Source organism: Protomyctophum parallelum (assembly GCF_964188405.1).
Source record: "Protomyctophum parallelum genome assembly, chromosome: 17".
NCBI lineage: Eukaryota > Metazoa > Chordata > Actinopteri > Myctophiformes > Myctophidae > Protomyctophum > Protomyctophum parallelum.
The window spans coordinates 27,086,788-27,096,619 of record NC_139719.1 but is presented as its reverse complement, the minus strand read 5'-3'; the positions used below and the strand labels follow the sequence as shown (position 1 = coordinate 27,096,619).

General features: G+C 41.8%; 1 protein-coding gene across 1 annotated transcript in view; it reads left to right on the top strand.

Moving 5' to 3' along the window:
* Positions 1 to 1,782: 1,782 nt before the first annotated feature.
* Positions 1,783 to 9,832, top strand: part of reep3b (receptor accessory protein 3b) — a 42,773-nt gene continuing 34,723 nt past the window's right edge. The window contains exon 1 of the mRNA XM_083787391.1: positions 1,783 to 2,145. Coding sequence (XP_083643517.1) covers positions 2,114 to 2,145 — 32 coding nt within the window. The 5' untranslated portion in view covers positions 1,783 to 2,113. The remainder of the gene's footprint in view (positions 2,146 to 9,832) is intronic.

The window sequence follows — 9,832 nt, the reverse complement described above, 5'->3', positions numbered from 1 at the left end:
CCACTGGGAATCTCCCTCACTAACACTGCACATTGCAGCAGCCACCTTCATGAATAACAAGTAGCTATGGACCTCAGCCATGCACACACACAGTACGCACACAGTACGCGCATGCACGCACGCGTACACACACACACACACACACACACACACACACACACACACACACACACACACACACACACACACACACACACACACACACACACACACACACACACACACACACACACACACACACACACACACACACACACACACATATATATTGTATTATGCTATGGTGAATGCACGAACAAGCATATAGTTCACATTACACACATTGCCTATTTGCATACAGTAGCCTACATGCACAGACACACAGATGCACGCACACGCACGCACGCACGCACGCACGCACGCACGCACGCACGCACGCACGCACGCACGCACACACACACACACACACACACACACACAGTCACACACACACACCAGCATGCACCATGCAGCAGTGGTGGTGTGTGCCTGCCCGCATAGTGCCCGAGACTGAGTGTCCACACACAAAGAAACATGCATACTGATGCTCACAGATGGGCTCTGTATCTGCCAAGTGCATTCTATGGAAAATTGTGATGAATATGATTATGACTTAAACACTACTTAATGACCAAGAACAAAGACGGTGTCCTTTTCCAGTGCCACTTGCTTTGACTGCAAACAATAGAATAGAATATGACAATATTGTCGAAAAGAGTAGTGTTTTTCCAACTAAAATTAAATTCAATATTTGTTGTGACTCTGTGGCCTATCTCTCCATTCTCAATGACAAAAATGTCAGAAAGAAAATCATAAAAACATTAGAAAATCAGCTTGTGACATCACATGTTTATTGTACAGGTGTAAAAAAGTGCGTGAAATTAGTTTTTATAGTCAACTCATCAACAACAGTGTTTACAAAAATAAGTACAGGTCTGTTACTAACTTACTAGTGAGTCCTATAACCTCACAGGATTTCTTAGTAAGCCATATGGGTCCAAAGGTGGAAGTAAATTTATAGGATGTTGGCCATAGGCTGCTGAAGAGAATCAGAATCACTGATTTTCAAATTACAATCGGTAACTCTGTTCAAATGCCTATGATTTTAGCTTTTATTAATCATCAGAAAGAATGTATACGGTGGTTAACTATACTAGAGCTATTGGTATTAGTATTACCTTCTAGACTTTTAACCGTCCATGATGTCGGTCCTGTGCTTTCGTTGAAATGTGCCATTCTACATACTGTGAAAGTGAGAATACAATCAATCAATCAATCAATCAATCAATCAATCAATCAATCAATCAATCAATCAATCAATCAATCAATCAATCAAATAAATCAAATGCTGCAGGAGGATACTACTAGATATTTAACGGTCCCTTGAAATTCTCATAGTAGCAGAGGCTGTCTTTGCGTTCTTTCGAATTGATTGGTCATAATCATTATCTGTTTTGTTTTCAACAAACCAATGAAGGGTTGATTCTACTGTACGCTTGATAAAACAACTGAATCGCCTCACCGCTTTGCTCATTAATTGGTTCTCGCAGTCACCTCACCGACACCTATAATCTGTCACCGGGCGTCACCGCTGCTGTCAAACGGGAAGGTCACGTGGACCAGCGTTTCCGACCAATCACAGCTCATCATCGGTGTAAACAGACTGGGGTTGACCAATGGGGATCCTAGGTAGGCGGTCTTTTCCTGTTGACGTCATAGGCCGTTGGTTGGAGCACCTTTCTACGTGCTAGGAATTGAAGAGAGGAGAGAAGAGAGAGGAGAGAGAGGGGTGGACCCCGTTGGATGGATTGATAAAAAAAAAGGCAGAAAACAAAGTCGGATAGATATTTTTCTTGGATGGCTGCAGAATAACATTCTAGTAAACGTGGATGTCGTTGGGACATGGTCGTTGTGGCTGAGATAACAACAGTGCGCTAGTATTTCCTTCTGTCGTCCAGGAAACGGAAAGTTTTGCCTGAAGTTTAAACAGAACGTCACCGACTGTTTATTTGGGCCTCTCTCTCTCACACACACACGCACACCTCAACGTTTCATCTCTTCTTCAAACCCGAGCACAACGAAGAAGACCATCATCATGGTGTCCTGGATTATCTCGAGATCTGTTGTGTAAGTTAACAGTTTTTTCCCCCGTTGATTAAAATACAAGATCACGCGACTGAGCTAAAGTTTGCCTTTACTTCGCCGCACGAACCTGTTGTTCCACAAAACATACGTCATTTTAATCTGAAAAAGGTGTCGACGTGACGTGTGTCGACACTTCCTTTAGTTGACAACAGTGACATTTCTGTCGCGCGTTTGGTGTACATGTACATTATCTCTTAGCATGCTAGGCTAACGTGTTAGCTTCCTTTTGGCTAACTTTAGCTGTTGGAGACTTGGGCCACTGTGTTCCCATAACTTTACGTCTGTGTAAAAAACAACAACAACAATAATCTTGTATTGCATTAAAGCACAGGCGACTATGTAGCCATCCAGAAGGCTTGGAGTGTGTCGTTTTGCTGGACCATCAATGTCTTGTGCCTATGAAGTATTTGTTTCTATTTTTGTTTGAATGCTTTGCTAGCTATGAAGCTAACGTTACTTAGCTTATTGTTGTTTATGAGTGATGGCCTTGCACTCTTGTTGATGAATTAACCCATCACGATTACACCATGAAATCAAATCATGACTCCAAATTTAACTCAAGAGAATGGAAAAAAGGACGGAACACAAAATGAGCATTTCATAATTTAACACTCAGGAAGTTGCTGACTGTCTAGTCTTAAGTAAGTGGAAAGGTAGAATTTCACGTCTCAACATGTCCAACTGTGTCACTTCCATCTGTCACAGTATACAGTAAAGTACAGTAAATAGCAAGCCAGCCCAGCACTGCCCAACTTACTATTGTTATCAATCATGTTATAACTTATGACAGATGGGTATAGAGAGAATGCCTGAGTTGCCTATTTTGCCAGTTTATTGCCAGCATAGCAGGTTGATAGAATAGAACTGAGAGAGAAATTCCGATTTAGTCTTTTGGGAGAGAAAAGAACATGAGCAGAAAACAGCCACGTTATAGTCCCACAGGTCCCTTTCTTTTCTTCCTGTCTGCGTGCCTGTGTCCCTCTCTGCTCCATTTGTCTCTGTTCTGTTTACAGTCAGCTAGTTACATAATCATCCATCCCATGGAGGTTAGGAATGTCATGTGCTGGGCAGGGCAGGTGGGAGGGAGGGGAAAAAAAACATGAGTAGATACTAGATAGCAGTCTTCCTTTTTTCCTCTTATTCAACAATAAGAGAGGGTGTTCCCTGCTTCTTGAAGTCTAACATAAATCATCTTTATCATACATCTTTTATTGTGCAATGCTTCGTGTGGATGACACATCTAAATGCATTTTATCTTTTCCTCCTTGATCATGCCTCATACCTTCCAACGTCCTTTATATTGTCTTTTAAATGTGTTACTAGTATGCTCTTACTTTGATTCGACCGGAACACATTCCCCTGGCACTGTAACCGCTTTTAAATCCATGCTTCTTCTGAAGCCAAGGAGGAAAACGTACTGCAGTCGGCCAAATGTAGCCTGCTCTTTCTGCTTACTTGTGAAATGTACCCCAAGCGCTTGCTGACACAGAACAAAGGATGGCCTGTTGGAATACACACGGACAGCAACCATGTAACTCAGATTGAGTGGGTTTCGTATGCTTTTTAAAGTCAAGATAACTGTGGGTTTGAAAATGTCATACAGCTCAATATGTCACATCTAAAGTATATAGGCTGATGTGACATATTGAGCTGCATACCCTAAAGGCGTAGGTAATGTTACATGCTATGATTAAATATGTCTGTTGAGAAGAAATGGCCCATATGGTTTCGTTTTACAAGCATGTAGCATGCTATCACTTCATTTCATGCTAATGATAGTGAATTTAAAATGGGAGCAAATCTAGACAAGCCAAACTATTCCCCAAATTTATGACCGCTGTCTCACTTGCATGAACTCGTAAATCTAAAGGAAGCTCAACAGAAATAGAATGCTACGTGGATTGTTGTCTAAATGCATGCAGTAGGCACTCTACTTATATGCAATTATGCTGGCGTAGAGATCCTGGTTTCCTAAATTATGGGTCATGACCCAAAATGGACCACATACTTAAGTTCTGGTGAGCCTACCTTTACAAGCAATATAAGGATATGGGAAGAACACATTCAAAAGTACCAAGCAAAAAATAGGCTAGACGCTGCCTAAACGTATTTAACAGTCTTTTGGAACGAATGGTGCCATCATTTATCTTTCTGTCACTTTTCCATGATCTGAAAAATACTTAGCATTTTTCCTGGGCTGCTAAATTCTTTGGCCGGCCATGGTGGCCACGTGACATGCACTTTTTATCCTTTTTTAAATCACTTGTGCATGTGCTCTTAATTTGAAAGAATTAAAGCCACAGGGGAAAAAAATCATAATCTCCACATATAATTGAATATATCCATCTTGTTTTGGAATCTTGTCCTTGTGCTCATCTTTCTTTCTTTTTTCTTTTACTTTTTTATTATTTGCATGAGTTTGTCTAGGAAGTGTGCTGCTGCTGAAATGTTAGGATTACAGAGTCCTGGAACACAGTTTGTACAGTGAAGCTTAATCCCTTATGGCAGATTGATTTGTCTGCCTGCTAGTCACAAGATGTCGTTTTCTCAGCAGAGTGTGAAGAACAAGTCTTTCAGGGTGGTGCAGGCCAGGGTGTGCATTCTCTCGCACAGGGATGTGTCATATATCGCTTTAGGATACAAAGCTTGTTGGATTCAAAAAGTCAGCCTTTCAAGAATTCTTTTAATCTAGTCTGCCTGGAATACGTTTTACAGCGTGGCTCTGCGAGAGGCTAGCCGTCCATGAAAGGGTCTGTGTGTCTTTCTGCCTGGAGCTAATCTGCAAACAGATAAACAGTGCCAAACTTTGTATGCACACTGCTAGTAGGCCACAGATGTAGTTTGTTTATACTTAAATATACTGAAATATGTATTTATTTACTTTTCTATTTTATAATGGAAGTCAATGGGACTGAGATGATGATCAACTTTCACAGACTTTCCTACTAGGCTGAGGAATATATCCCACCCTTTTCACATTGGCCTGTTATAGCGCCACCAACAGGTGTATTTTTGTAAGAATAAAGGGCACCCTTTTCACATGTGGCCTATAAATTCCAATGTTCAAAATAATATCCCAAAGAAAAATAATGGCAAATTGACTCATTTGTTGACTAGGGTTCATGACATTCACTCTGATTTTGCACTTTGTAAGTAGCTCTGGTTTAACAGTGTCGAATCTAAATGCATTGTAAATTGTAATAGTTGTCAAGTGACAGCAGTTTAATAGTTTCTCAATAGTACTCATTTGGAAGACATTATAAATGATAGATTCTTGAATAAATAATACAGCATGGGTGAATGTATTTTGTACATTTACAGTTTGTTCAGGGGCCTTTTTAATCTGTTATTATTGCGGGCCATCAAGCCAAAAAAATATACAAGCCTGTGCAAACACTCAGGTGTAAAGAAGCCCCTTGAGCTATACTATATCACTAAACTTGTGTATCAGTTATTAAAACGTGTAGCATCTTGCTGCCTGTTTAAGCATATCGTGTACCTTCCTCTCGCTGACACGTGGAAAGACTTTCTTTTGATTGACATCTGCCATTTATTTTCCCATAAGATAGTCATCTGGAGATGGACAGACTTGGACGGCAGCCAGTCCCATGTGCTGGGGCAGCAGTTCTCCCAACAATTCCCTCCCTGTGTTTTTAGAGGAAAAGTCATGTAATCAGGTTCTCCATCCTGAAGCTCAAACCAGATGGTGGGAGCCCAGATCTTAAGAGATCTTAAGATATTCTCTCTTTCTCTCTCTCTCTGTACCTCTCTCCCTCTCTCTACCTCTCCCAGTCGTCTCTCCTCCTCCCTACATCTGGCTCTCTGTCCATGCTCTGTGCACGCCAGGAGCCTCAGTGGGTGTACGGTGTCAGGAAACCAGGGAAGTTAACCCTGAGCCCAGAGTTAAGGCCCATCTAAAGGCAGGAGAGGAATATTTTCTCAGCTGCATGCGGAGAGGGAGAGGGAGAGGGAGGGGGGTGTTGAAATCAAGAGATGGGGGAATAAGGAGAAAAAAAAGGTGGAGGCATTGGTGGAAATGGAGAGATCTGATGGGAAGAGAGAGGGAAGGAGGTAGGTGTGTGAAGAATGAAGGGAGAGAGAGGGGCCCTACGTTTACAAGTGTAGGTCTAGTTTCCTTTTTGTGAGTACGAGGTTCATGGATAACCACACACACACACACACACTGTGTGATTCACAGCTAGGGGCGAATGGCCAGCGAGGCTGTTTTTCACTCTGGCTCAGTCCCAGTAGGATGAGGACAGGTACACAAAGGTCATGACATGACAAATTGGACGCACATGTCAAAAACATTGTCCTTTTTATACCAGAGCCTTTGAGTTCAACAGAGCTGGCTTGTGGGACCAAATTCTACACACACACACACACACACACACACACACACACACACACACACACACACACACAAATATGGAAAGAGGAAAGGAATGTGCTTGCTTTACCATGAAAATTTGACACAAACCTAGATCAAGGCCTAATTCTGCTGTTAATTAACCATTAACTACTGTTGAAATTAATTGATTTTGTTAAAGCTCTTCCTTTTTGATTTGAACAATTTGTATTTTTGTTCAAAAATAAAACAATTAAATTAAATTATCTTTGTGAAATTCATATCCAAATTAATGGACTGACTTACTTGATGACTTTAGATGATATATTTATTCCATTAGTGCATGACAAAAGAGGAACAACGCATTTGGTAAAGGGTGCTTCATCGGGTTCATCATCACTCATGAACAATGCGGTCGTCCTTGCTCTCGTGCTTCATACCAAGGTTGTATGACCTACAGGATAATTGTCTGTGTCTAATCGACTGTGTTAATTATTTGAAAGATATATGGGTTATGTTTAGTTAATGTATAGACCTTCTATGGGTTTGTGTTTTGAGTAGTACACATGTTGTTTCTCTGCCCCTCTGCCATGCAGATTATGATGCACACAGCACTGACAGCAGGTCAGAAGCCAGTATCTCTCCATTAGCTTGCCATATAACCTTTTTATGGAGCTTTGACTTAGCAGTCAACAAACTTGAACAAAGAATCAACACAAAATTGTTACTGTATCAGAAAGGAAGGATGTTGATATATGGACAACAGTCATGGTGGATCAAAGTTTGCCACAAAAGCACACTGAATTTCACTGTTTTTTTCATAATACTACTTTAAACTATGTTTTGACACTTTGAGTAAGTAAAATCACAAGTCTTTAACATGAGCTATAGCAGCTATTCACCTCTTGGCCTTATTTTATACGTCGACTACGGTAGTTGAAAATACATCTGTAGATCTGCTAATTAAAAACATATTTTTGGTATACATTACTTTTGCATATAATAACATTCCCAAAATAGGGACACCAGCCAGGTTTAAAATGATTAACTTCCATGGTGTTTTAATGCTGTCGTTGAGCTTGATGTTATTGTTGACACACTTTTGGGCGCACCATTGTGTGGGTGCATGGCATGCGTGGAGGGCTGGAGGCTAGGGCCAACAGTCCAGTGAAGTCAATGCAAATTAGGAGCAATCAAACACAAATACCTGTTATTAGTCACAATATCAACAACAACAGCGGGCCTTTTATTAGCTTGAATAAGACCTGCAAGCCCTGCACTTAGGCTTTCAAATGACTGCCTTGGAGAGGATCGAGGCTAGCCTGTCTGGTTTGTGCACTGTGCAGTGCTGCTGTGCTTCAGAACCGTACTGTTGAAGAGAGATGGAGAGAAATGTTGAGAAACTGTGACTGGCTGGAACATGTGTTACAAGGGCTAGGGGCACAGAGAGAGACGACAAAAAAGAATTGACTCGAGAGAAATGCAACAATACACAGAGAGAGGGAGAGTGAGAGACGAGATATCCAGCAGTACTGCTGTTTCCATAGCAACAACAGGAAAATAAACTGCCTTGGCTCTCCGCTCATCGCCTGGTTCTGCTAGCTGAGGTGGTTCTCTGGATGAAGGCCATGGAACACAGCACAGGGGGGAGAGAGACAATATGTCTGAATGTAGGCTTGTGTGTGTGTGTGTGTGTGTGTGTGTGTGTGTGTGTGTGTGTGTGTGTTGGGTTGTGGGTGAGGTATGAAGGGAGTGCTGGAGCTGGAGCTGGTGTGTAGAGAAGGCATGTGTAGGTGTTCGGAACCTACTGTATAAAACAAGACCGGGAGAGGCAGTGCGAGGATGCGGTAATAACACGTGAAAAGAATGACAGAAAAAAGGGAGAGACACACAAAGAGAAGCAGCAAACCTCAGAGATAGAAAGGGAAGGTGGGTGCTGCAGAGGAAAGGGGTAGAGTGAGGAGAAAGAGCAGACAGAGATTGGACGCCTGGGCCTCCTGTTGCATAAACACATGTCCTGAGCTGAACTCCTCTGGGAGACGCTGCCGAGAACCTACTGGAAAAAATACCCCCCAAAAAATGTTTCCTCGTTTCAACTTGTCGCGTCTCTACTGTAGGCGGGAGAGGCAGAGCTTTTTTTTTTACTGTAAATTGATTTAGGCGGGGGAGGTCCCACAGGGGAGGTCCCACATTGCCTGCGATTCAACAAACGTGTCTCCCATTCCCATGTATTCTGTCCAGAGGACTATTTCTTCCATGTGTTTCTGGGCTTTATTCTTTTGGTAAGGCTTGTTCCAGCACCTTGTAAGCAGCAGTGAGAGATCCGGTGTTATGTGATGGGAGACTGCAGAACGTCCATGTGTAGATGCAATACATCACATAACATAAAAATGGTTTATATATAATTACATAAGTCTGCATTCATCTATAATAGGGATAGGGTTACATTTTACACGTGATTTAAATGTATTACCAATCTGTATTCTGTAGCCTATTTTAAGAGAGGTAATTTTAAACAGAAAGAGAAGGCATTTTCATTCAATAAATGTTTGATTGTTTCAGTAACATTGCGTGTCGTTCACCAGTGTTTCTGATCTGATCTCCGATCAGATGTTGGGGGGCGGGAGGGCGGGGATATGAAACATTAGAGAGATGATCACAAGTTAAACTCATGGAAGTACCCATAGATTCCCAGTGGGTGTCAGTTCACCAAGCCCCCGGGATAGCCTAGTACTTCTATTTGAGGAGCTTCTCGTGTGCTCTCCTCTTGCCGTCTCATCCTCATCTCCTCTCCATTTCTCCTACCATGCCAGGTTGAATTGTAGGTCAGTTTAAATTTGGTAGCGGAAACCTCAGCCCTGGCTGCGAGCTTGGCCATTATATAAATAAGATCACGCCTTTCTCAATCTCTCTCTCTCTTTCTGTGTTTCTCTGATTATTTTTTTATCGGGAATACTAGTGTTGCTAATTGCAATGTCAGAGAGGGACTCTGCAGAGACAGGTCAAGTAGTCATGAGTCATAACATGACATCTACATCAGTCAACACAGGTGCAGGTATCCATATTGATAATGAACCTTCCCAGCCATGACAGTGCGTCCTGTGAGGCTGTGACTCATCTCAATATTTATTGTGTTATTATAGTGTCATTCTTTCAAAGTTGCCCTTAGTTGGGAATTGTACTGTTTGCTATGGAATATTTATTTAGGCAGTCGCCGTGCATCACGTAGCAAGCTTTATAATGAAGTAGTATATGGCGTAAATACTAATCGATTTTGTTGATTATATAAATCCATAGCTGCAGCCCTATCGGAATGGAATT